We start from the raw sequence: 27,800 nt of genomic DNA on the forward strand, positions 1-27,800 counted from the left end.
CTGTATATTGGGTATTGTATGTGTGGTAAAGTACTCTCGCCTGGTGCACATCCTCCAGCCCCTCCGATTTTGGCTCCTCGCTCCTCTCTCCTCTCGAACTCCTTTCGCCTTGAATGCTGGGTGGTGGAAAGTGGGAGGTGGGAGGTGGGAGCTTGGCCGGAAAGGTTGGCCTTTTAAGGAGCATACATATATTTATATATCTATATACATATATATATATATATATATATAAGTACTTGTTGCCCTTTCGTTCGTCCACTCGCATTTTTAGTTTAGTTGTATTGTTTTTAACTTGATTTCTTTTCTTTTGGTTTCGTTTCGTTTACATTATGTGTCATCAATTGATTGTTTTACATTCGGTTGCATTTGGATTTTGGCTTTAAAAAAAATACTACTTCTCGTTCGTTATCCCCTTGCTAGCATACGCATAATTATGTACAAACGTATTCCGAAGATTCCTTCCGTTATTTACACAGATATATAGCTAAGTTATATATGCAATGTCAGCTGTTACGTGCCATTCTCCACCACTCAACCTGCCTCTTTACTCACTAGATTATGCGTAGTTTTGCCCACTTTTCCCCCACTTTTCCCCCTTGGGTGCTGTATAGATATAGACCCATTAAAAGCCCGAAAAAGAAATACATTAATTCAAATCATAGATCGCTCGAATCGAGGTACACACTATGTTACTATGTATTATCCCGGATACCACACAATAAGAGAGATGTGTGTGTATAAATAGGAGTAAATGTATTACGTTGGGCGCCAGTTAACACTACTAAAGTACTGTAGTCGGTGGTAACCGCTCGTATGCTCGTATGCTAGTATGTTCGTATGTAGTCTTGGGTCTTACACACACACATACATACACACACACACACACACACACACACACACACACACACACACACACACATAGAAGCACATGCACGTGGATAAACATTAACAACAATTGAACAACGGTAATTACAATCGCACGACATCAACAACGTCAACAACAATGACAATGACAATAACACTCCGTGGCAATAATCAGCGACAAGGCATCCGCATTCTGCATTCTGCATTCTACAAGTACTAGTACTGTCAATAGAATTTCACTCTACTACAGTGTTTCCAAACTTGTCGTTGATTATTGCCGCTAGGGGCGTGTGTGTTCCTTGGATGCATTATTATCTCTGTGGGTACACATATAAATACGAATATGCATGTGGTAGTCATAAATCTTTGCACATTCAATGCTAAATCAATCGAAAAAAATTACATCCGTATAGCATTTGTGTGTATGTATTGTATATTCGGTATATATATACAACTATCAAAAATAGGACAAATAGAACTTGAGAGTTGCTTTGTTTGGCCTTCTATCTGGGAATTTGTAGCATTTAGATAGATTTAGATATCCCAGATCCCCTACTTTCCCCCTTCCCCGTTTTGTACACATTTATTGTTATATAGTATTTAGATCGGTAATTGCAACGTTATACAATAGAACAACAGTTAGGATGATGAGCAAAACGTGGACAACTTTAGAGTTAGCTGCGACCAAGAAGGATCGCACTTGTAAATAGTTTTAATATATAGTATATATATATATATATCTATATATATTATTATGTGTAGATATTGTTGTATATGCATATGCTTGTATAGATATAGATCAATATTAGCACTATATAACACACTGAAAGTGAAAGTTAACTTTGGGTTACCTCCTTGAGACACACGCACATGGAAATCGAAGTCTAAAACACATTTTTCGGGCACATTGAGATACAATTATTGATAGATGGATAATCGTTAAACATACGCGATTGGTTATTGTATGTATATTGAATAGTCTCAGAACTACATTGCAGTCCATTCCAATAAATCCATGCCCTAGGCAGTTATATTGCCCATCGTCAACGCCATTGGTTGCCTTTGATCAAATTGACAAATTGACAATGCCAAATGCCGCCTATAGAAACGCACTTGATTGATTGCAATATTGACTGATTGTTTGTTTCTTTTTTTGTTTGTTTGTTTGTTCATTTCAACTCCTTTTTCTCTCCCTCTCTCTTATGCTATCGCCCTGTCCCCTGTTTGCTAATTTCTGCAATTGCGAATTTCCAATTTGAATTTCTTCGTTAATTGATTTTCAAACTTCTTCCCGGGAAACTTCCCCAGCTACTTTTAAGCTTTTCCGCTTTTCTGCTTTCGCTTGCGTATTATTTTACGTTTAACATTAAATATTCAACGCGAACATTAATTTATATTCGATTTTCGATTCAGCTCGACTCGATTTAGTTTGGCATTTGATGTTTGTGTTGTGATTTGCGAATTGCAAATTGCAAATTGCGAATTGCGATTTGGTGATTTTTGCCTCGAGTAAGCTCAGATTGTACATACAAATTACATTTATTGTGTGGTTGACATTGATTAAAACTCTTGAGTCAGTAGACATTTATTTTCTTATTCTCCGTAGATATATATATGTATATATATATGTGTGTATATATATTCGTATATTGTAACGCGTTTATATGCACGTAGCCGTGCTGATTTCATTGTGTGTGTGTATTTATTGTGATATGATTGTGGCAACCGTTGGAGCATCCTCTTTCGCCCTGATTCACCCGACTGTTTGTTTGTTACTCATCGTTACTCGATATATGTATAACGACCGATTTGTGCATCTGCCACACGGTTGCCTCATATGTCTGTGTATTCCTTCACGATGTGCCAACTGCAGTGGGCACCAAAAAAAAAAAAAAAACACTGGTAGTTGCGTTGCCATATCGGCAATGCGTAAACAACTCCTCTTTTACATCTTTATGTCGGGATTTACCCATTCGCTGAGACCCGCTTAAATTGCTCTGCACGTAGAAAAATATTTGTATATTCTCTGCCCTCCGTTCTCCGTTCTCCGTCTTATCCCATCACCTGCTCGGCTCTCGGTTACAAATGGTATGCAAATATATGAGAATATATATCTATATGTGGTATATATTAATCGGTATCTGTATATGTATGTATCTTTAGCTATATGAGGTCTGTCCCGTCCGGTCGATGGGGTGAGGTCTTGTGTCCTAGGTTCACTTATTTCACATTTTCCACCGATTCCATCGATTCCACCGAATCCACTTGATATCTGTTTCTCCCCAATTCGAATTCCTGACTCCCCTGCAGCGTTGCCTTAATCTCTATCGTTATCGCTTAACTATCTGCCTATCGATCACTGTTTTTATCGCTTATCGTTTCGCATTCGCTCTCGCACTTACCATTATTACCGTTATGCGTAAAGTTACTTGTACCGTTTAAAGTTGCTCTCTTGTACTCTTGTATTGTTCACCGTTAATCGGATTCGATTCCGGTGCTTTGATTACTGCTTTGTGCTGCTCTTGTTTCGTATTCTCATATTCTCGCTATTTCGCATTTGTGTGGATTACCTTGTTTTTTTTTTTTTGTTTTTTTGCTCAGGTACAGTAAGTCACTGTATAATGCTGTTAAGTACTTATTTCTCCATTTGATCCTTCATTTACGGCTCTCTTATTGTTAGCGTCTGTGGGTAGTAGTATGTAGTATCAAATGTATCGAATCCGTATCGAATCTGTCAGGTATCGATAGCTTCTGCTCTGTTATTGTTCCAATATGCTAGGTATACGGTTTACTTCGCAGTTCTAATTTCTCATTCAGTTACCGTCAGTGCAATTGTTACTTTTGCATTGCAATGTTTTTAAGTGTTCGATTTAACGGACGTGTTTTGTGAAGCCTTTGCTTGTCTATTATTATATACTGTTTGCGGGTTATGAAAGTGCTGTGATTATGTTATTGATTTTCATGAATTATTTGCATCTCCTCGTGTACGAAAGTGAGACTTTTTGCTATGCTTTTAATCTGCCACTTGGCTTTTGTTTCCATGTTATGGGATGATTTCAATGGTGATTTACTGCTTCTGCTGCTGCTGCTGCTGCTGGTGTGCTTATTGTTCACTGGGTTGTGTAAGCCTTCAACTTCGTTCGTTTTAGTTGTCGAATTTCGATAAGGATTTTTGGATCTCAGAGGTGCAAGTAGCTGGCTAAAAGGTCACAGAGAACGACATATACAAGTGTAAGCTGTAAGCTATTAATTTTACTGACCTAAAATTAAATGAACAATATATGTCTAAGGTCTGTTTGAAATCGATCGATAATTCGTCTGGTTTATTTTAATAAAAAGCTTTGGAATTGCCAGATATTTAAAATTAAAACTTAATTTTCAATCCTTTTTTTATTAAACAAATTATTCGAAGGATTCTAAATAATTAGGTTAATAAAATAGTATACAAAGGCCCACAAAACAAGACGTCTTATAACTAAGTTCTGGGCAATATTAAAATATATGTAAATGTTAAATAATGCGACGTTAAGTTTTTTGCTTATATAATATATTTTTAAGCTTTTTTTATGGTAATTTAAAACCCAATAAAAAAAATAAAAAAAATATTTTAATAATTAATGGAAAACTGTAAGATAATTATTGGCCAGATAAGAAATAAATAATAACTAATAAGATGAAATAAATGAAATATATATCGATCATATTGCTATTGCCCACTCACCGTTGTGCTGCTTTAGCCGGGAATCGGACCCATTGCTTTACTTGCCTCTGCGGCCCCCGACCTATTTGACGAACAGGTCCTTGAGCGTGGCGCAGAGCGAGGCGTCGCACGTGTCCTTGGAGTCGTCCTCGTCGGCCTTGCCGAACCAGTTGAGCGTGGAGCGGACGGCGCGGCTGGCCTGCGACTGAGCGGTACTGCCGGCGGCGGTGCCTCGACTGCGCCGTGCCCCATGGGCTGGACTGCCGCTGCCGCTGCCCGCCTCCTTGCCGCTTGCCTTGGGCGTGGCACCACGGGCAGCCGATGATGTGGAGGCACCACTGCCACCGCCACCGCCGCCGCCGCCGCCGCCGCCCAACGATCCCGAACCTGCCATACTGGCATTGGAACTCTTGCGCAGGAAACCCTCGATGGCGGTGCCCAAGATGGTGGCATCCACAGTGGCCTTGGTGGACTCCGCCCATGTCTTCTGTTTGCTGCGCGGCTTCAGCTTCGGCTTGCCCGAATCCCCACCCAGCGGGTCCTTCTTCTGCAGCCGCTCCAGCACATCCTTGGACAGGGCCACCGCCGAGCTCTTGCTGCGCACACTCTTCTTCCTGGCCAACGGTGTGTGCCGCTTGGCAAACCATCCCGACAGGGTGGCCGAGCTATTGTCCTGCACATCGCTCACCAGCTGCTTGGCATTGTTCAGCAGGGACACATCGAAGCTATTCGAACGCGTTGATCGCCCGGCATTGGGATCGAGCAGGCCGGCAGATCCTCCTCCTCCTCCTCCGGAGGCTCCTCCTCCCCCGCCACCTCCTGATCCTCCACCAGCTACCTGCAAGCCACCCTGAGCTGTTGGTGTGGGCGTGGCACTGGTGGCTCTGCCACGAGCGGCCGCCTGAAAAGTCTGACTGAGAAAAGGGCTGCTGGCCGTGGCCGTGGCACTGGAACTGGCACTGGAGCTGCCACCACCATCGCGACCCTCCGGCTCCGGACGATGCATGTCCATGGCGGAGCTGGTCAGTGAACTGAATATGCCGGCAATGTCTGTGCGACTACCAAGTAGACCCATGCCGCTGCCTGATTTCTTGCGACGCGTGGATGCACGAGTCGAGCTCTGCTGCTGCTGCTGTTGCTGCTGCTGTTGCTGCTGCTGCTGCTGATGAGGCAACTCGGAGGAGCGGCGAAAGGAGCTGGCCAGGCCCGGCTGTGGACACTCCGAGTAGCGGCGATTGGTGAAACGTCTGCCCGGCTGACCGGTGCCCGCCTCGTCCACCGTCTGCACCTCGCACACCTTCTCGTTGGATGAGGTCCAGAGCTTCAAGCGCGCCTTGCGCGACTGCAAGTAGATGTCGTCCATGATGTCCAGCTGCAGATTGTGGATGCTCCCGATGGGATCCGTCGACGGGGGTCCTGTGTTGCTCTCGCGCCGCGAATTCAACACCCGACTGCTCCTGAAATTGGCGTAGGGAGGGGAGGGGAGGGGTTATATAGCAGTGTGGAATAGCACGGAACTGGTCAAAGGTTGAGCGTTATCAAATTCCAGGTATCATCTGCCTGAGGGCACTCCTTTGATCAGCTCCATTGCTTTCACCAAACATTAAGCTAATTATTTACTAATCAGTCTAGGTGTTCCACGGAGCACAGACAAGTTAATTGATATGGCAATCAACTAGATCACTTCAACATGAGATGTAAACAATTGAAAACATGTTGAAGAACTCTATTTAACATCTACAAAAACGCGCTTTTAAATTCAGATACAACGCTGAGCTTAAACGAGTAAGGCGTTTTGCGTTTCTGGAGTTTTGAAAAAAAAAAAAAATATTTTTAAAAGTTTATTCCTTGAAAAAAAATTGACTCGCTGATTTATATTATTGAAAAAGTGTTAAAAATTAATCACTTTCAGACCTGATTGCCATTTTATAGAAATTCCTATGACGATGTATTCTTTTTTGTTTTTTTTTTTGTTTTGTATACGTTGGTGACGAATCGTTAAGGGTTTCAAATATTCCTTGAAGTATTTGTCTAAGCGAATACATTTTTTTGTAAATTAGTTCTTGAATTCATTTAGAACTATAATTTTCCTCATTTTTTGTCTCAAATATTTTTAAACAATTTATAAAATAATTTAAAAAGAGAAGAATTTTTGATTTTAAGCTGTTCCTTTCGGAATTGTTTATCAGAAACTTTAAGCAGACACAAATTTTGTTTCTTTTGTGTTCGTTAGCAACGAATTGTTACGTTTTAAGGGTTTTAAACATTCCTTGAAGTAATTATCATATCGATTCGATATTTTGTAAATTAATTATTCAATTCATTTAGGATTATATTTCAGATCACTTTTGTCTCTTGATTTTTAAATAATTTTTGATTAATTTAAATAATAAAGAAGGCTATTTCTTTGGGAAATAATACCAATTCCTTAAAAACAATAATGGTTATTCTTCCAAAAAAAATTGAAGTGTACTCACCCATTGCTGTTGGGATAGGCGGCGACGGACTCGCGGCGGGAGCGTCCGAATATGGTGGTGGGCACCTTGGAGATGGTCACCACCGAGTGGCGGCGTCCGGTGGGCGCCGGGGCCTGCGAGAGGGTGGCCAGGAAGGCGGCCTCCTTGGGCGTGGGGCCGGACCCCTCGCCGCCCCGCTCCGAGAGGCGGCGCACCTGGCTGGCGGTGATCCCATCGGTCACCTGCTGCGACGGCAGCGAGTGCTTGCGGGCCTCGCGTGGATCGCGCCACGGCGACAGGAGGTACGGATTGACGGGCGAGTCGATGTCCAGGCTGCCGCGATTCGAGACCGTCGGCTCGGAGCTGTCATCCTGCTCCTCCGGCAGATTGGACTCCTCCACCACAATGAGCGGCTCGGGGGCGCCGATCCCGTGCGATCCCATCGGCTGTGGCCGCTGTGGATGCTGCGGATGCTGTGACTGCTGGGGGTGTGGCGGTGGGCGGGGATGACCCGGTCCGGTCGACTGGCCCGTGAAGCGGGCAAAGGGGGAGCCCCGGAAGCGTAGCGCATCTGCGAAGTACAGAAGATCCAGTAAGTCATATCCCAAGATACATTTCCCAGCTTTCATTGGAAAACTTTTTTAAAAATATATGGGGTTTATCAAACAACCGAAAAAAATTAAACTTATGAAGTTCAGTGATTTATATTCAATTATTCTGTTCGAAAAAACAGGTCCAGAATTAAACATAAGATTATTCATATATATAAATTGACATGAAATTTTTAGGAAGATCAAATGCTTCTTAAATGACATGCAATGGATATTTAATAAGTATATATTTTATTTCTATGTGTAAAAATATATTTAGGGGTGTCCCAGAAATATCTGATATTTTTCAAAAAACGTTTAGGGAACTCAAAGTTAAAGAGTTTGTTTTTTGTAAACTATAATATTAATAATTTGTACTGTTTCCGACTACTACATTTTGTTTTGCCTTCCAAGAGGTATAAATAAATGTGTTGACACTCAGGTTTAAAATGCCCGTGTACGGTTCGCTCGAGTGGTTCATTAATGGCTGTTCGGCCTGTCACTTACCCATTTTTTTAGAATTGCTCAATTGCTCGCCAGCGGGGAATTCGCTACCGACTGTCTTCGGGGTCTGGACAATCTGCTCTCGACTCCTCCTCCGGTGTTCTCGCCTCGGTGCGCTGTCCTTTGAAGTGTCGTTGCTGCAATCGAGGGCAAACCAGATGTCCAATAAACGATACTTGAAATAATTGTTTGATAAGAACATACTCAACAGAAACTATGCTGCGCTATGCTGACTTAAGCTTTAAGTCAATATTTATTCTTCCATTAAAGTATTTAAAGAGCAACAATAGGTTTTAATAATCATAAAATAATTGTTATTAATAATCATTATTTAAAAAGCAAAATATATTCAACCAAAACCTTGCTTCCTAGACTTTAATGCTTTAAATCAGTATTTATTCTTAAATTAAATTCTTGGAAGAACAATATTTATTAAAAGGTTTTATTCACAAGGAGGAAAACGATATTCCAGGAACCACTCTGCCCAAAACTAACAGCTTCAAAGACTTAAGCTTTAAACCAGTATTTATTCTTCAATTTAAACCTTTGAAAAATTATACTCCATAGACTTAAACCATAAATCAGTATTCATGCTTCTCCTAAACCCTTTGAAGAGCAATATTTTCAAAAATTAAATTAAATTACATGGACGAGTGTGCCAAAAAAAAAATTGACAAATTCCTTGAAGAACAATATTCATAATAGTCCAGGAAAACGATATTCCAGGAAGCATGCTGCCCACCAAACTAATAGCTTCATAGGATTAAGACTTACATCAGTATTTATTCTTCAATTAAACCCTTTGAAGAATAATATGTTTTAAATAGGATTAAATAACAAGGACGAATATGCCAAAAAAGTAGATAACCCAGGCACCACTTTGCCCAGCAAATAAATAGCTTCGTCTTTAATAGTGGGTGAATAATTCGAGCGCTTTACCGCGTCCCGCACTCAAATTTTCAGTTACACCACATGTGCCCCTGAGCCCGAAGGGTATTCTGGTATTCCGGTATTCCGGTATTCCGTATTACGTCCAACCGACCAGCTCATGTGCGAATCCTTGCCGTGTGCCCTTCTCTGTGTGGCAGGTTAAATAAAGCCGGGGCAATGTTTCGCTCTTCCTGCTCATTATCCCCGGCTACAAATTGCAAATGGCAGCAAAATCATGCATCAAAGTAATTAAAGCCACTGTCCAGGGACTTTTCGCTTCGCTGGAGATGACTGCTCTCAACCCCCTCAACCCCCTCAATCCCCCTTACACCCCAACGAACCCCTTTTAGGGACGGCCCTGCCATAATAAGCATAAAATTATGCAAAAGTTGAAATGAAATTTCGCCATAACTCAAATGCCACAGGAGTTTGTATTTCGCAGGGCGGACGCTGATGGCTACACTGGTAAAAAAACGTGGAATTTAAATATCTTTCGCTTTAATTTGTGGCCAATTAGGTTTTTCGGTTATTTTAAATGTGGAACTATTAAATTTTGTTTGTATTTAGTGACTAAAAATGTAATTTGAATATAAGTTGAAAAAAAACATATAAAAAAATTGGGTCCATTTAAAAACAAAGATTTTCCACATTGGCTTTAATATTTTAATGTTGAATCATTATATTTTATCATTATATCATTATGATTTTAAACTTAATTTAAATATGAAACATGCATTTTTAGATTTAATAGCCATTTATATCATTTTACTGTTTAATTTTTGAACACTGCATACACGTAGACTAATGGCGACGATGTTTAAGCCAAAACCTCAGCTGCGTTGTCAGTAGAAGTAATGTCAACTTTGAAGGGAGAGCCTTTGACTAATGATAATGTGGTGCCAACTTTTAGACAACTTCAATATTGATTTACTGTTTTATATTGTAGTGTAATTGTTGTGTTTGGATGCCAATCGGAGGCGAGTTCATCTCAAGCAGCTTAGCCTTTAACAAACGCAAATTTGATTTGATTAGGCCAGGCCCAATTGCATAGTGGATGGCCATCCACGACCACCAATCGCTGCAACTTGGGTAGCACAAAGTAGCAAGTCCAAAGTCCCGAGCTCGGAGTTCTCAGTCGCAAGTTCATTAAGCTTGTAAATTGGCAATCAACACCAAAGTTGCGGCTTTGTGTGGAAGCTAATTAGCCTGTCTATGCCACTGACAGGACCATCCCCTTACCAATTCCCCCCGCCAATTATACTTCCGCAAAGCGTTTCACGCTTTTATTTTTCCCCAGCTGAGGTGGCTGAAGTGGTGGCTGAAATGAAAAATATTGAGCTACTTGAACTTGTAGAGAGCAAACTAATTAGTGAAATAAAAAACAAATTATAAAACCAATGGAAGCTCATTACTCATTATACGAAAAAAAAGTGCTAAGTGCTATAAATGCTTTTAATCCTCTGAATTTTCAATTAAGCTCAGCTCTGGTTATTCGTGACCCCCCTCCCCCGAATGCAGCACAATCAAACCGGGTTCATTTTGGGCGCCATGCAGTCAGCTTGCTTCAATTCTCCTTTATTGCATGTCCTTTTTGACATTTTTGGTCCTGCAAGGACCCCCCGCCCATTTTGCGGTCACACCGGTGGTCTATATTAAGCATTGTGGCCCAGTGCCCAAGCCAATTGTGCTGGAAATGTGGCCAACGTATAGCCTGGGATGGGAAATACCAGGAACTGGAATGTGAGCACCACAACTAGTTGCTGGTGAGTACTCCTCCCATGCACATTAACTTGATTCCTTTGTGGAATCAAGACAGGTTCGGCTTTGATCAAATTATGCATCATGCATCCTGCAAAAACTGAGGACTTTGACTTCTTCTTCGACTTTGACTTCGACTTCGTCGGACGAGTACAGTATTTTTAGGGCAAATCAAATGGAATTTCAATTGATTCTCCAACCAGCGACACTATTTCTCTATTTCTCTTGCGCTCGTGTGATGTGTGTATTTGGTTAGTTGATTTGAGTTGCCACACATTTTCAACGCCACTCAGCCACCAGCATGCCACCCAATTTTGTGGGTGATTGATTGACTTGGCTCCGACCAGACGGACGACGGACGATGGACGATGGACAATGGACGACGGACATGGCCAACCCAGATCGAGATGCCGTGTCGAGAGCAGCGACCGATTGACAGATTGACAGATTGACGCAGCGACTGTGTCCACCTCTTCAGTGTCCCTGGTTGGGCGCCACGCTCAATTTCAGCTTAGCTTTGTTTAATGGACTTGCACAAAAAAAGTTTACAAAGCACTTTGCACTGACACAGCGGCAAAGGGATGGATATCCATCAGCATAGTCAGCACTCGCTTAATGCAACATTGCATATTAATGGGCATTAACATTTGCGATTGCCCTGCCAAATGCTTTTTATTGTCATGGGACATGTTTATCCCCGCCGGAGTGTAGATAATTCCTGCTGCTTACTACTTATGTATATATCGCTGTCACTTTACTTGCCTTTGAGTTTTTCCGCTGAAGTGACGTTAAGTATATATGTTAAAAATATTATATATGTTTTCCATTCCTGAAGAGACAATAATAGATTTCCCAACAAACAGGCGCCGACTGAGGTGGACATTTGAAAAGTCAAAGGTCAGGGATTAAAGCGCATATGGCATTCAGGATTCAATGTCCACATCACCATAACTTCCAGATTCAGAGCCACATTCGCTTTGAGTTTCAAATGCTCGAGGAGAAATGTTTGTTCTCAGTGCGTCGTGCAACTTCCAGCATTACTTTTTTCTTGTTTTTTTTTTTTGCTTTTCAGAACATCATCATCTTTCGGGGGGTATATAAACTTTCTCAAGCTTTAAGTTTCCGATTACTAATGTTTCATTTCAGCTTTAAAACCATAAAAGTACATAAAAATAATTAATTAATGGATCACATATTTCGAAAGGGTATTCACAGGCTCAACTTGACGGACTTGAGCTACTGAAGTAGTCAAAGGACTCCTTGTTCAGGCTTATGTAGATTCAGCAGAGCAGCACCACGTTTGCGGCTTTCTTGGCTGACTTTGACATGTAGTCTTGCAGTTAGCAGCAGTTGCACCTGGCAACGGAAGTGCACACATGTCTGCCCCTCAGCCCCTCAGTTCCTCTCTTCCCCCCATTCGATAATACGTTGTGGTGGCACCGGTGGCACTTTAACTTCGTTGAGGATTTCAGTCAGCAAGGAAAGGAAAGGCTGCACGTAAAGGTTCTTTGGCACTTTGGTTGGGGAATTGGAAAAAATCGTGCACCCACAAATGCAAATCCTTTAATTCGACTCTTTTCGACTTAAAACCCTTAAATAACCAATTATGCTGACCACAGAGGGACCATAAGCTGGTGAAGTCAGTCTGCACGTTAAGCATTTAGGGCATTCCGAGTGACCATTTCCTGTGCGCAATTTAAAATGTTCTCAAAACTCTATAGTTGTTGCCACATCCTTCCTGCCTCTTTTGCTGTCCGTTTTGCAGATTCGTGACAGGCTTGTTTATGACATGCAACGAAAATGCGACCAGGATATGGATGTGGCCTTGGGCAAGTACTTGGAATCGGTCATGGTCATGGTCATAGCCATGGTCATGGTCATGGCCTTCCCTTTACAAAATGAAGCTTCCGCTTTTGGGTTTTGATTTTTTGTGCTCCGCACCCCCCCGTTGAGGTTGTTTTTTTTTTTGATAACATTGTTATCGCCCAACGCCTTGTAGTTTTGCATTTTTTTTTTCTTTTTCTTTGTTATTTGGCAATTTACAACTGAAAAGTTGCTCAGGATGTGTGTGTGTGTGTTGTTGCATAATACATTAACGCGGCAAGCGGAACGGGAAATGTCACACATTTGCTGCCGCTGGCAACATTGTGATTGCGGCAAAAACCGAGCTGCCGGGCAGGAAGCGAAGCGAAAATAGCAATCAAAACTTAACTGAATTGCAGCACATGACGGCAATGGTACCACCTCCTCCTCCTCCTCCATGACCATGCCCACGCCGCCCACTCGCCCACACGCCCACACGCCCACGCCTTCACCTACAAAGTTGGTTGAGCGAATTAAAACATAAATGCATTTGCAGCAGACCAAGAGGGATTCAAGATCCACATCCAAAGTGTAAGCTGGGGGGGGGTGAAGCGTTTACTCCTAATCGAATCGAACCGAAGTGGACCAAGTGGAAATGCCAGAAAATTTGCAAAAAAAAAAAAAAAAAAAGAAAATAAAATAAAACTGAATAGATGGCAAGAAAAAATCGAGCTGTAAAACTGTAAACTGTTACGCCCACTGCCCATTACCGCCCACTCTACATCTGTGTGTGTGTGTGTCTGTGTGTGTGTGAGTCTGTGTGTGTGTGAATCTGTGTGTGTGTGAGTCTGTGTGTGTGTGAGTGCCGTCTCCTCTTTTATGGAACCATACAAATTCGTTGGCCATTGAGTGAGTCCTGACAGCTTTTGCTCCTCCTGTTCGACTCCTGCTCCTGTCTAACCTCCGTACTCGGGCTGTGTTCTGTGTGCTCTTGCTTTGCTTCCAATTGAATCAAATTGAATTCAATTGAATTCGCATGTTGCTCATTGAATTGCACAGATTATGGCTAAAATACAATTTTAATTTCACAGAAAAAAGTACTACGAAATGCTCCGATGGTTTTTATTCTCTCTTTCTGTCTGTCCCCTTCGATTTAGATACCCTATAGCTGGGTATATTGACGACTCATCAGCTTGGCGATGGTTTAACAAAAATAATAGGAATTAAAAAAAGAACTTCAAAGACTTGGTAATTTAATTTTGATTTATACACATTTACAAAACCATCAATTAGTATACATTCTAAATACTTGCCATCTTTATATATACTAGATCTTAACACTGTATTTAATGACCTTTAATAACTTAGCCAGATATATTTAACCATGGGCGTTAATTAACTTTTTGAGTGGACCTTATTGCAGTCAAAAGGTACTACCAACTTCGAAATGCTTACCTCGAAATGCTCCCATCTTTCGGGCTGTTAATTAAATGTTGTCAGGTAATTAAAATGCAGCTGGCACAGATGGCACGGGGAGCGTGGCAGTGTGGGAGGAAAAAGTGGAGCCGTATAAGCTGCTTACTGTCCTCCAACAAAGCCACAAACGAGTCTGGAACTAAGCTGCTTGGATAGTCCGGGAACAGTTACTGGGAACTGGGAACAGGGAACTGGGAACAGGGAACTGGGAACAGGGAACTCGGAACAGCTCCTTTCCTGAGAGTGATCCAGTGCAATTCGAGGTATCCTCGAGCTGTGCATTCATGCCGCTTTGTCCGGGCCAAACAGAGTGCTGCTCCGGGAACAAAGGATCTAGGTAATATTTAACCTGGCTTATCCCATACAGCCCCGTCAGTTGGCTTTGTTTAATGGCACACAATGCTATTTTGAGGGGTGGTTGGGTGGTTGGGTGGCTGGCTGTTGATGGACTTATAAACTTGGATTTGACATCAAGTTTTTGTTTGAATAGAATTTCGCATTTAATTGTATTTGGTTTCGATATGAGTTTGCCCAGGCTGCCATATGACAAAGCTGGAAAGGAATGCTCTAGCCGCACCCACACGATTATCCGCCCCCCGCTCGTCCTACGCCTCTGACAATTTTTATATTCCAACTCCCAATTTTCCCCTCGGTGCGAAATGTGCAAAACTAATTAGCTTAGATAACACTGCGCACAACAACATAACAACAGCTCCAGAGAAGAGCGAGCGAGATAGCCTGCGGTGGTAGCAAAAGAGAGGCCAGGGAGGTGGCCAAAATGTTGCATAAGACTGGGCGCCAGTGAAAGTGCAGTGAAAACTTCTAACAAGTAACAGAACGAAAGTTGTCAAGATCCGAGTACATTTATGCAAAAGTCACACTTGCCAACTGTGGCCGTAGGTCACAATAATGGATGTCGAAATAAAAATAAAATTTTCAGTTTAAACAACTTTTCTTTAACTTTATTTAATATAAAAAAGCTGACCTTGCTTAAATGTTCTTTAAATTTTAAAAACATGTATATCTTTAGTTCAATAAATAATCATTTTTTGTTACAAAATTTGAAATTAAGGTTCCTTTTGATATTAATTGATATTGAATGAAAGTCGTTTGACACCTTTTCCAGCCAAATAAACACGGAAACTTGCAAAAGCTTCGGATATTGTTTGTTTTTAAATTGTTAGCAGAGGAATAATTGTGTTATGCAAAGCCGAAATTTAATGCCCAAACCGATGGCATTGTCATTAGCCGCCCCTATAATAGAGCCAACCAGATGTTATGCTGTTTTTGAGTATCGACAATTACCGATTATTCGAAAGCCAGAGGGACAGTTTACCGCAGCAAAACAAATTTAGCGGGAATAATTAACGCTAAGAACAAAACATTTATGTTATGTAAGGGCCACAAGTTTGTTAAATATTTTTACGTATTTTTTTGTTTTATTTTTAACTGGCACTGCGCGATTGCAATGGAGAAATGAACATAAAATGCAATTACCCAGGAGGCGAGACAAAAGGGGATTAAATATTCATAGAATCATTGGGAAATAATCAGCAGAGAAACCTGCATGATTTATCATTCATAATGCTCGGTCACTCCCACTGCCCCTCCCACTGCCATTAATTAATTGTTTATTTAACAGAATTGTGCGGCAATAATTGCAACTACAAAGGCATCACTTGCTACGCACCCGGATCCGGATTTGGGTTGGGAATCGAGATACGGAATACGGAATATGAACCACACGGCTTCCGGCTCGACAAAATGGCGGATGTGGGTGCTCTGCTCCAGCTCTCAGTTCTCAGTTCTCATTTCTCAGATTTGATTTGTTTGTCTAATTAAAGATTTACTGGGAAATCCGTTTAATGCCAAAGCGGATTATCGGTTTCGTCGTCTTTGATGAAAGTTGAAAGTTCCACTTCCAGTGAAACTTCAGGCAATCAATACAATTATTGTTGGGCAAATAGCCACATAAAATCACATTATTAAATCTCCACTTGTTGTATTATTTAAGGGCTGTTAGAGTGGACCTTGGCAAGAACAGCATGGTCCAGTTCTAAAAGCAAACATCAACTTTGCCCCAATGGAATTCCTTTGCGTCCACAAAAATAATGCAATTAAATTTCACTCTAAAACTATAAATATATATGTGTATACGATAGATGTGTATTAAAGCCTGCACTCCTTCATCAAATGGAAACATTTAATATGGCAAATATGTATTTACCTTTGTATAATATTGACCCCCGTGTCGCATAAACTTTTGCCGTGTAAGCAAAACAAATAAATAATAATAGAATATGTCCTATGTCTCCGAGCGAGGACATCCCTCTAAACCATTTTGCCCCTGACCAAGTCAAACAGCCACAAAGGAGGTTGAGTGGGGTAAAAAGAAAGTGGAGTGGGGGGAAGTGGGTGGAGAAAAGCGGTGGCAAGGAGAAAGCGTTTTCCAGCATACTCTCAATTGTTTGTGGTGCGTAAACATAAATAAATTGTTGAATATTGCTCGACTTGGTCCTTGGTCCTTGGAGAGGCTCCCGTTCGCGCTGCCACCCAATCCCACCCACTTCCACTTCCACTCCCATTTCGCCATGGCCATGGCCTTCAGCCCCCAGCCCCCATCCACCCACCTCCCGACTCCCTCTTGATGTGCTTTTAATGATTTATGGCAGAATGCAAACAACCAAACGGAGTGGGGCTGAAACGCAAAAAAAAATTCTAAAAAAAAAAAAACAAATGAAAAAATACAAAATAAAATCCAGCTACAAAGTGAAAGCAAAGTCTATACATTCTGTGGTTTCCATTGTACCCCATTGTACCCCATTGTACCCCATTCCAACCCAAACCAACCCAAGCCCCCTGAGACCGCAAGTTTACTCAATTTGATTTGCTGCCCTTGCTGCCCGGCTCTTACGATTATTGTTATTAATTTTGCGAAAGAATTTCGGCTCTTTGCGGCATTAATAAGAAATGAGAGGAGCCCAATCGATAGTTGTTGGCTGGGCCGGGCAAAAAAGCACAAAGTTTCTCCCATGGGACAACGAAAGAAGCCAGAAGATCGCTTTAATTTATCAGAACTTAAGCACTTAATTTTATGTCCAAAGTGATAAGTTCGAAGGCGTGGAAATAAAAACACACTGAGAGTAATGCCAGAAAAAAAAATAATTATGAAGCTACTGCATGATTTAAACCCTATTGCTCCAAAAGTATTTTATTTTGGTATATATGGTAAGGCTTCGACCTATTTTTGGTCTTTCTGAAGATTTTAATTTATTATTTATTTACCTATTATGCATTTGTGTATGAAGTACGGATGGATAGTATTTTCTTGCGTTTTTAGACTTTTCACAAAATCAAAGGTCTTAAGGTTTTTTATTAAAGCTTGACCAAAACAAAACGCACAGCCAAAAGAACCATTCATTTATAAATAAAATTAAATTTTCTTCCTTATTTGTAAGGATTTAAATCAAAACCATTTTTCTTATGTTTATTTTGCGTTTACTGGCACATGGATTTTTTTTCCTCTTCCTATTTACGAATCTGAAATTGCTTTATTAAAAAATGTGTTTGTTAAGCTTCTTGCAATTAATGTTTTCAACTTTCAATTGGCATATATTAAATTTACATATTTTAAATTTAAAATAAAAGTACCAACAAGGTATAAAAAATGGTAGTTTTTTGTAAGAGACCAGAACATGCTGGGCATTTATTATGAAACAATTTAATGAATTTTTCAAAAGAATTGTTTCGTATTTTCATTACACAAGTTTATTTTAACAAAAATATACATTCGTTAAATTCCCATAACTCATTGTCTTTATATTAAATGTATTTTATTTGCTCAGTTTTTTTGGAGTAATATTTTTTTACTTTGTTTTGTGGGAAAGCAGAAATTGTTGTGATAAAAGTTATGCGAACGAAAAATACTTTGCGAATGTTGCGCGCCTGCATTTTGCAATTAAAACAGAAATGTGTAACGATTGTCGGACATTATGAAAGTGCCCCTACTTTTGCAGTGCTCCCTGCTCGGCACTGGCCCCAAGTGGACATAAATTCCACTTGAACTCATTCCCCGTCTTCCGTCTCGCTTGCTTTCATTAGCCTGGGAGCCTTGGGCCTGCCCAGAGGCAAACCCCAACCTGCCATTCCCCTCTTCCTCCAACGCCTCCCTTTCCCCCTTTGGATGCCATCCCCTGGTGGCGCCCACTTGGAAAAGGGGGTGCAAAAATGTAACATTATGATGACACTGTACTGTATGTGTGCTAAAATTGAAATTGAGAATGGCAAAATAATGAATTGTAAATTGCTTCGACACACACACTTACACACACACACGCATGTATAGTAAGTACATTAATTTATTTATTATGCTGCCCAATAAAAACAAATAAAAATGGCTCTCGGGCAGCTTTTCCTCCTTTCGCTTTCGCTTTCGCTTTTCCTTTTCGATTATTTACCAGTCAGCGCAAAAATTGAAAAACTAAAATCGATTTCCGCTTGACAAATAACTTAAGTGGCAGCATATACATGCACACACGAGTGGCGAAAGTGGGCAATACGTGCAGAGAGTTTAAAAAAAATATATTCCACACGATTAATTTTTGCGATCCATTAAAAAGATTTACTCAAATTGACAGAATCATCGTTTTGGGGGCTGCCGAAAAGCCAGCAGCCGAGGCAAAGTGAATGTCCTTGCAGGCACACACACACACACACACACACACGCACACACATACACAAAGAGAGATACATACATATACGTTTATGTATATGTATAGCCCACGGCCTTCTGTTAAGAAGCCACCCCCAAAAAAGTGGCGAGTGTCTCAATTTGCATGCCACAAGCTGGGCGTCCAGAAGCTGGAGGCTAAAGGGGGGGCGTGGCACCCAGGGGAAAAGTAGTGAGTGAGAGGGTGAGGGAGAGGGGGGGTAACATTGAATGCATGTAATCATAAATTCACACTCATTAAGAGATTTGGCGAGCAGTCAGCCAACAATGAACAGCAACAACGATTGCGACAATGGCGGGCGGAGTAATCGCAAATTGAATTTATCCGTAATGGAATCACAGCGATTGGAATACCCTTTTTTTTTTAAAATAATACTTAAGCAACTCGAATGTGCAACATAATAATAATGGCTTCATGTTTCAGAATTTGTAGAGGAAAAGCTAAGTTTATCAATAAATAAGCTTAGATTAAGGAATAGATTTTTCATAGAGATTTCTAAAACGACAAAACATTATTTTTATTTGGAATTTTGTTAAAAGAGATACAAAGATTTTGCAGGGTAACACACACGGTCGACTAAACATTCTCCCGTACTTCTTTTTTTGTGTCCTTTTCTTTTTGGGGGTGTGTGAAGTTCGTTTTGAATTTCTCTGTTCGTATGTGTGAGTGCCAAAACCAGTTCCAAACGCACACAACAACGCACTGTGGAAATACCACAAAAGCTCTTGCACACACACACACACACACGCATACAGACAGACAGAAACACTCACTTGTGCTTTACCCTTTCATCCCCCTCAACCCCCCTCATGGTTTACCAGCCCACTTCACTCGCGCCGCATTTGTATAAAATGTAAATTAAGTTAATGGTAATAAACTTATTAAGTGTCTATTATGTAAGCAAAACTCACTCAGACACACACACACACACATGAATATGTGTGTTTGGTTTTCCGGTTCGCTGTCTCTGTCTCTTTCTCTTTCAGTATCTCTATCCCGCTCTAACTGCATTTGTATAAACGAAAATGTTTTAAGTGATTTTGAAATTTGAAATTAAGTGACATGAAATTGTGAGAGAGGGCAATATAAAGTAGCTAAATAGTTATTGATTGTTAATAATGCAATTATGGATAAATAATTACGATTAGAGCTAGACATCGTATGCAAATAATGGGAGGTAAATGGGCGTTCTTTAAACGAGGGTGTCGGGTAAACAAAGCGTGCGAAAATCGCACAATTAACGTTTCATTAAACCAATTGAATAACAGAGCCTTTGATTGGCGTGGCAACTTGAGCATCTGTTCGTTGCTTGTGGCAGGAAAAGCGGTGGAAAGCTCGTGGAAATTGAAGAAAACTGAAGAGAGGGGTTGAAGGTTTAAATATGGAAACAGCAGTAGGCCGCAATCTTTAATTAATCAGACACTGAAGACTTTTCCGACGAAACGGATACCCCAGCATTTTAATTGCAGCTCAAAGATCAGCTGGCAAAGATTTTCAAAAGCCCTGCATTATGGCTTAAAGAGGGTATTATGGCCACATAAAGCATGGAAAGCCGGTTAATACTATGAAATGAAAATAAATTGTACAAGGTCGGTCAATAAAATAGGCTTTTTGCCTCATTAATAGAAATGAATTTGCACTTATAATTGTTTCACATTTGTTAAAATAAACTTAAAAACTGAGTTATATATGATTCGAGTGTTAACCAAAGGTAACTTTTTATCAAGAAATTATGAAAAAATAATTTTCAGTGCCTTAAAGATAAAACTTGAAGATTTATTCATGCTAAAGTGCTTAAATATTAAAGTGAATAATGAGCATGTTAAGCTGGATAATGTAATGTAGCTTTTTATCAAAAGATTACCAAAACATAGCCCTAAAGCTATACATTCTAAATTTATACACGCCAAAGTGGTTACAGTCTGTACAAAATATATATAAATGCTATCTCACGAAGCAAGCAAATAGTTGGCATAACTAAAGTTCTAATCAGCATTTGGGCCAAAACTCCTGAAGAGCATGGCCGTCGAAAATCACCAGCCCAACTGACAGCCTGACAAATTGACAAACTGATGGGGATAATGGGGGCGATGGGGCCGTAGAAGGGGGGGCGGGGTTCAGAAAGCAGGGGCTGCCCGCACAGACGCATAACTTTTAAGGACCCCACAAAAACACGGCCATTACATGTGGCCACCAATGCTGGCGATGGCCCGAAGGCATCAATAAAAGCACACTGGCAAAACTGGCAGCTGCCCAGCCAGCTTGGCCGCTTTAGGCCACATTAAAAAGCGTTGGTCGTTGGACATAAACTGGCCAAAAATCGCACAATTAACCGAGCCAAGAGATCCGCGCGCTTGGCCATTAAACGAACATTAAGAGAAGTTTTGGTTGGGCAGCAGGTGTATCTATATATGTACTATGTTATGTATGTGAAAGAGGGCCAGCAGATATAGAGTATGTATGTATGCACAAGGGTGATGACTGCTCGCCGACAGATAAGCCGCTCCGGGTCTAAGCCCTCAAAGTAAATTGGCAAGCCCTGGGGTGCTGGTGGTGCTGCTGGTGGTGCTGCTGGTGGTGGTGCTGGTGGTGGTGCTGGTGGTGGTGGTGGTGATATGATGTCAGGACTGAAGCGAAATACGTTATAATTCCGCTTGTTAAGCTTTCAACTCCCGCTGGCACCAAACGACCTTGATCTTGATGCCAATTTGATGTTTGGCATTGGTGCGAGCGTAAAACGCAGCTGCAGCTGCAAGTCCTTGACCCAAATGCGTTTGCCTGGTTGTGTAAAACAAGGACTGTAAGGAGTGCAAGGACTGTGTTGCAATGAGGATTTGACGAAAAACGAGAAATCATGTTTTTTTAAGCTTTTTTGCGCTCTGTCGATTTCCCTGTTTCACCGGGCATAATTACGTAAATCTGTTTAAGCTTACCCCTTTTGCAGGAAGCCAGTCGGGGACAACCAGTCAGACACCCACCAACCTCCCCCAGAAACAGATTGCAACATTTTGCTGCCACTTGTTGGGCGCCAAGAGGCAAACAGAGAAGCCGCCCGCTCTCAAGTGACTTTGTCGAGAGCCAGGACACTATTACACTGGGACGACAGGACACTAGGACACTGGGACACCAGAGCACATAATTGAAAACACCCACTCCCCCCCCCCATCCTCTCCACCCCCTTTCCGCACGTGCTCAAATATTGATAGATAGTTGCAACACACCACCGGAGGGAAAAACTCTCGTTCAAGTCATCAACTTTCAACACCGATAAGTAGGCAATGGATTGTGCCGGAGCCAAAGAAGCGTCGAAGAGATGCACTGACTTGTTTTGCTCTTCACTTCCTCCACCCTCACCCCACTTTCAGCCCACATATCACGCATACGCTCCGTATGCCAGGCGAACCAAACCGAACCGAAAATAGCGCAAAACCAATCGATACTTCTCAATGGAAGGAAAAACGGAGCTCGGATGAAGAAGGGCTCACATGCCAAGCTTTACCGTGAAGATTAACCAAAAAAGTGTGGAGCAAGACACCTTGGCAGTCAGGCGGAGAAGCTCACCGAAACGTATTTGAAGCTGCAGGTATTTCAAGGATACCAAAGAGATAAGTAAATATTCGAAATTGTGGTTACAAATTGTGGCTTACTACCAGCCCAATCAAATTTGTCTAGCTTAAAGCGTTTACATTGCCAGTTTACAGTTGGAATTTACATAAGAGTTGCTATTTAAGTTACAAAGTTTTAAAATCAAGTGCATTCTAAAATATTTGAGGAATATTCAAAAATTAATTCTTTAATATAACACTTTTCAAAGACCTTACAAATGTGTAGTCATTACTTATTATTGCCCAACAGTTTTGAGTACCAATTACCAGATGAGGTGGCAAAAGCAATCTATTCCATTTCATTGCCCTTTCCATTTTTTTTTTTTTTTGTGGTCTAGTAGTTACCATAAAATTTCAAATAACGGGCATGCTTATAAAGTCATTTTATACGGCCCACTTTTGTGAAGATTAGATGCCTGATTCTTTAAGCGCACAACTCTCCACCTTTAGATCGGCAAACTTTCCATTTCGTTGCCGTTCAACTTTCTCGCAATTTTCCATGCCGTTGCCCAGAGCTCTCGGCCGCGTCCTTCGACCTCCTTCACTCCACTCCAGCTTATTGATATTGCAATTTAGCCAACATAAATTTGACAGACCGAACAAGCGGTTTCAAAAGGGGCGGTTGGGGGCGTGCCCAACGATGAACGACGAGCGGCGGCTTGTTTCAAGTGCCACTTGCGAGTGTGTGTGTGTGTGTGTGTGTGTTTGTAGAGCGGACAACAAAAGGGAGACGGCGGTGGCCAAGGGGTCGGATACGTAATGCGCTGCTGGCCACCACAGAAGCCAAAAACTGGGCTCGTCTTTGTGCTCCTGCGGCTGTTTATCTTGCGTGTGTTTTGTTGATTTTACCGATTTCTCTCGCTTACCCAAGCACCCCCCCGTCCACCTTTTACCACCCCCACCCCCACCCTCCTTCTCCTTTGTTATCTTTTTGAGTTGACGGGCATGGAAAATTGTATTTCATTTTATTTCGTTTTTCGCTTTTCGGTTTTCGCTCTTCGCTCTTTTACGACAGGCTTGAGCTTGAGCTGTAAAAAAAAAGTAAAATAAAAGTTAATTTTCGCTTGTCGCTCTAAGCCAATTAGTGCGACTCCCCCCCCTTAGTCCCCAGTGAAAAAAATCTTCAACGAACCAGCAAATAAGGCAACAAAAAAAATGAAGGAAACAGCCAACAACAAACTAATTGAGTAAACAAAGTTGGGCTAAAGTTGCCAGCATTTTTTAACGTTACTTCTTTGCTTTGCTGATTTTGCGACTCTCGCTTCTCGCTTCTCGCCCCCCTCACTTATTTTTTCGTTGGAGGCTATTTTTAAACTTGTTTTATTGATCCCTTAAAATAATTGCACAGGCAGACAACAGCAACAACAATAAAAACAACAACAGCCCAAGGAAATCTGCTCAAAGAATTTTAGTTTATCATCCCTCATCCCTTGTAGCCTGGCCATCATTGCCATCCACCGGCATCATCATTATCGTCATCGTCATCATTTTGGGGGCATAATGAAGCAACCGCAGCATCGAAGGCTAACCCGAAAAACATTTGCAGCTCGAACTCGAACTCAGGCCCAACCTCAAGCCAAACCTTAACCACCATCATCATCATCATCATCATTATTATCATCATCATCGGGAGTCACCGAGACGCGGGCGCCTCTTGAGTTGATTTAGTTTTCCAAACGGGGCGGGTGAAACTTTTCAAAAATATTTGCCTTTCCCATTTACCATTTCCCATTTCCCATTTACCAACCCTGCCCGTCAACTGCCCAAACTTTGCTTATAAATTTCGATGATTGCACGAGAGCGAGGCGAAATGGAGAAGAACTGCCAAAGACATTCCCCATCCCCCCCCCACCGCCTCCCGCCCAAAAGCAAAGATTCTTTGGAAAAAAGGGGTAAGGGGTAAGAGGGTGTAGGGGAATGCGAATTTGAATTTGAAATGGTGACTTGGGCATGAATGGAAGCCTGGGCCAGTGGGACTGACAGTCTGATTGAGAATAGGTACTTTTGTATTCGGTATTTTGTATAGGCCAAAAATTGTATTTATAAGGCCAATTCATCAGCAGCGTAAAGGGAAACGAGTTATATAAAACACAATTGTTAAGGGCTATTTTAAAGGGCAAATAACTGATGTGCAAAAGCTTTAACTCTTCGTTGAGGTTTACCTAGTAAATTACTTTAAAACGGCAGATTGTATACTCCATTTACATTGTTTTTTAAGCACAAGTAATCTTAGTTATTGAAAATTTTAAACTATAGCTTTACCATAAAAATAAGATGCGATATGATAAGTTGTCATTAAAGATTTTAAATTATAGCTTTAGCATAAACATTAGATTAGATTTAATAAACTATCAAACTATCAATCAAGAGTGGTAGCAATCTTTGCGTACTATTTATATTTACTCAAAAACTGATTTTAGAAGCAGTTACAGCAAGCCATTTATTTTGAAGTTAGCTAACTTATTTACTTGGTAGTCCCTATCCCCAGATCATTTTTATGTAGTTTTATGCATTAGAAAACTAACGAATGAACGAACGAAAGTTCTCTATTACATTGCTTGGCAATCTCTCAAAAGATTTGTTTTAAAACTCACTTGCCATAAAGCGAATCCTTGCTGATACCATCAAATTTAGGATGCCTTGGCGTGTCCTTGCTCGTCCTTTTTGCCATTCCATTGTCCCGCACTATATACCTTGTATCTTGTATCTTTTACTTCGCGTTGTATGCAAACTTTTCAGATAACAGAAAGTGTTTGCCCCTCGGAGGGGGGAGTGGTGGGGAGAGGGTGCGTTGGCAAGGGGTTAGGGAGAATGGGGGTGAGTGTACCCCAGGAAACGTGGAATGTTACTTAAGTAGGAACGCCAGTGAAGTCGCATCGTGATAATGGAGAAGGTTTCCTTGTTCGACTTCTCTTTTGCCTTCGATTCGATATGTACCCCCACTCCCCCCCCCTTGCCCACGCCTTCTCCTAGGGAAAATCCCCTCTGGAAAAATTCCCCCTTTGAAATCTCACCCCTTGGGCCGCAATTTCCGTCTTCACTTGTGTTACACTTGCGTTCTTTTCTCTTACAATGTTGTATTTTTTTATTTTTTTTTTTTTTTTTTTTTTAAGCTTGCAGCTGACTGATGCTGCGTTCTTCTTCTTCTATCGAGCCAGCTCTGCTTCTTACTCCTCCCTTACTACTACTACTTCCTCTTCTTCTTATTCGCTCCCTACCCCCTCCTACCCCCTCCTCGTTGCAAGTTTTCCTCTTCCTTTTGTATTGCTTACACACTCAGTTACAGTTAAGTTGAGTTTGGTTGAGTTTGTGTATCTGTTACGCGAGTTTCTATTTCTCATTGCCTGTGTATCTGTTTGCGTATCTGTATGGGTATGTGTTTATGGTTGTCTGTGGGTGTGTGTGTGTGACAGGGACATTGCCAAAGTTATTTCATAAATTGTTGCCACAGCAGCAAACACGAGCTCACACACAGAGAGGCAGCAGTGTTTTTTTGCGCACAGGGTCTACTCATTTTCATTTTCGTTTTTTTTTTTCTTTTTTGATACGTATTTGATAAAATGTTGCTCGAGGGTAAAACGCACAAAAAAGGTGTGTGTGCTAGTGTGCGTGTGTGTGGAGCTGGCAAAGGAAAAGTGGGGGTGGGGGGTTCCCAAGCGGCGGCGGCGGCGGTGGCGTCAGTTGCCTTGTTAAAAAGCCAGAACGAGACATTTTGGCATGCCCATTGTTGATTGAGCGTGGCGGTAGAAAGCCAAAGAGAAAGCAGAGAAAGGGCGGGGGGAGGAGAAAGTACCAACTGTAAGCAACACGCAAAAGGCGCAACAGGCCGCTGTCGTCCAAGGAAGCTGGCAAAAAAAAAATCTCCACACAAAAGAGACAGACCAGAAAAAGGGCCACAGGGCGGATGAGTGATGCGGATGGTATTTCGATGTGTAGCTGTGTGAGTGTGTGTGCTTGTGCCGCTGTGCCACTGCTTGCGTCTGTGTGTGTGTGTGTGTGTGCTAGTGTCTCATCGTCGCCATCGCAGCTTGTTGCTTTGCCAACTTTCCTGCTTCCTCCACATTTTTTGCCTTTTCCTCGTTTTTTTTTCGACTTTGCTTCACTTTCATGTGACAGTCAGAACGGGGCGCTAGTTGATACACTGCTCGCAAAAAAACAAGATAAATGTAAATAAAAAAAAGGAAAGCAAAAACAAAAAAAACGAAAGATTAAAAAGAAACACCCGGAAAGACAAAGGAATTTTTGATGGATTACCCAAACGGAGGGCGCCAGAGAATGGCACATGTGGAATGTAATTGCCAGAGTATCGGATTAACGCTGTATACGTATGTATATGTGTGTGTTCTATTGCTGTGTGTGTTGTGTGTGTGTGTGTGTGTCAAGGTCACTGCCGACTGCTATGTCCTTGTCCAACCTCAAGCGGCAAGCTATCACAATACTGCAGTTTCTCCGTCTCTTTCTCTGTCTCACCAAAAACCCAACTCCACGCTCAACTGTCCAATAACTGTCAAATTCTGGCTCAAATTAAACTGAAAGCGGTCGAGTTGCCGAACAAGTTGTTGGTCCAAGCGGTTGAGCAATTATCACATACTTTTCTTACACATACTACCTCTTTTTGGTGAATAAATATTAAATAAACTGCTGCATTTCTGAAGAAGTCTGGGTAAGCCCTAGGCAAACTTATTTATGTGAAATAGCAGTTTGCAAAGTAAATTTAATATTTCATGACGGCCCTTGTCAGTTAATATTCAGAAGTGATTCTTAATTTTGTGTTTATAGTTAAAAAAATCAACAAGTACTCTCTGATGGTATTATACAACTTGAGATGGCCATTATAGATTTTATAACATAAATTCTCTTGCTCAGAAAATAAATAAATATTTTCATAGCACACTTGTAGGCAATTATTTGCAATTGCATTTTTTAACATACTGGCTTTTGTAAAATATATATACATGTTTAAAGCCAAAATGCTTTAAACTTTATTCGAGTATCGATATTCGTATGCTTTATTGTGGCCCTTTGCATTAAAGTAATGACGCCACTCCGCCGTTTAATCGCATTAGGCAGCCTCAACTGGCCGTAAACTGTTTGCCAACATGTGCATTGGGCCATTAGCCCGCTGTATGTGTGCGTGCGTGTGGGCGTTTGTGCAATTAGAACGCGACAAAAATCAGTGCAGTGTTTTTCCACCCATTTTCCGCCACTTTTCCGACCCCCTGCCCGCCCTTGAGACCATGTTTTTTCTGCGAGTGCACGGCGACGGCGCCGTCTCGATGTCTGCTAGGAAAAAGAAAAGGAACAAGAAGGAAAGCGAAGTCGAGTGCGCAACAAGTCTGAATGGAATGGAAATGAGTCGAGAGCGGGGATGGCAATATAGGGGT

At 41.4% G+C, this 27,800-nt stretch overlaps 1 protein-coding gene across 2 annotated transcripts in view; it reads right to left on the bottom strand.

Moving 5' to 3' along the window:
- The window catches only part of LOC108136599 (pneumococcal serine-rich repeat protein), a 34,472-nt gene continuing 6,672 nt past the window's right edge, over positions 1-27,800 (bottom strand). For both annotated transcript variants that reach the window (XM_017257917.2, XM_017257915.2), the window contains exons 3-6: positions 8,118-8,251; positions 7,042-7,591; positions 4,586-6,021; positions 1-4,063 (exon numbers count right to left, since the gene is read on the bottom strand). In XM_017257917.2, coding sequence (XP_017113406.1) covers positions 4,647-6,021; positions 7,042-7,591; positions 8,118-8,121 — 1,929 coding nt within the window. In that variant the 5' untranslated portion in view covers positions 8,122-8,251 and the 3' untranslated portion in view covers positions 1-4,063; positions 4,586-4,646. The remainder of the gene's footprint in view (positions 4,064-4,585; positions 6,022-7,041; positions 7,592-8,117; positions 8,252-27,800) is intronic.

The sequence above is a fragment of the Drosophila elegans genome, unplaced genomic scaffold (assembly GCF_018152505.1).
Source record: "Drosophila elegans isolate 14027-0461.03 unplaced genomic scaffold, ASM1815250v1 contig_149, whole genome shotgun sequence".
Classification (NCBI taxonomy): Eukaryota; Metazoa; Arthropoda; class Insecta; order Diptera; family Drosophilidae; genus Drosophila; species Drosophila elegans.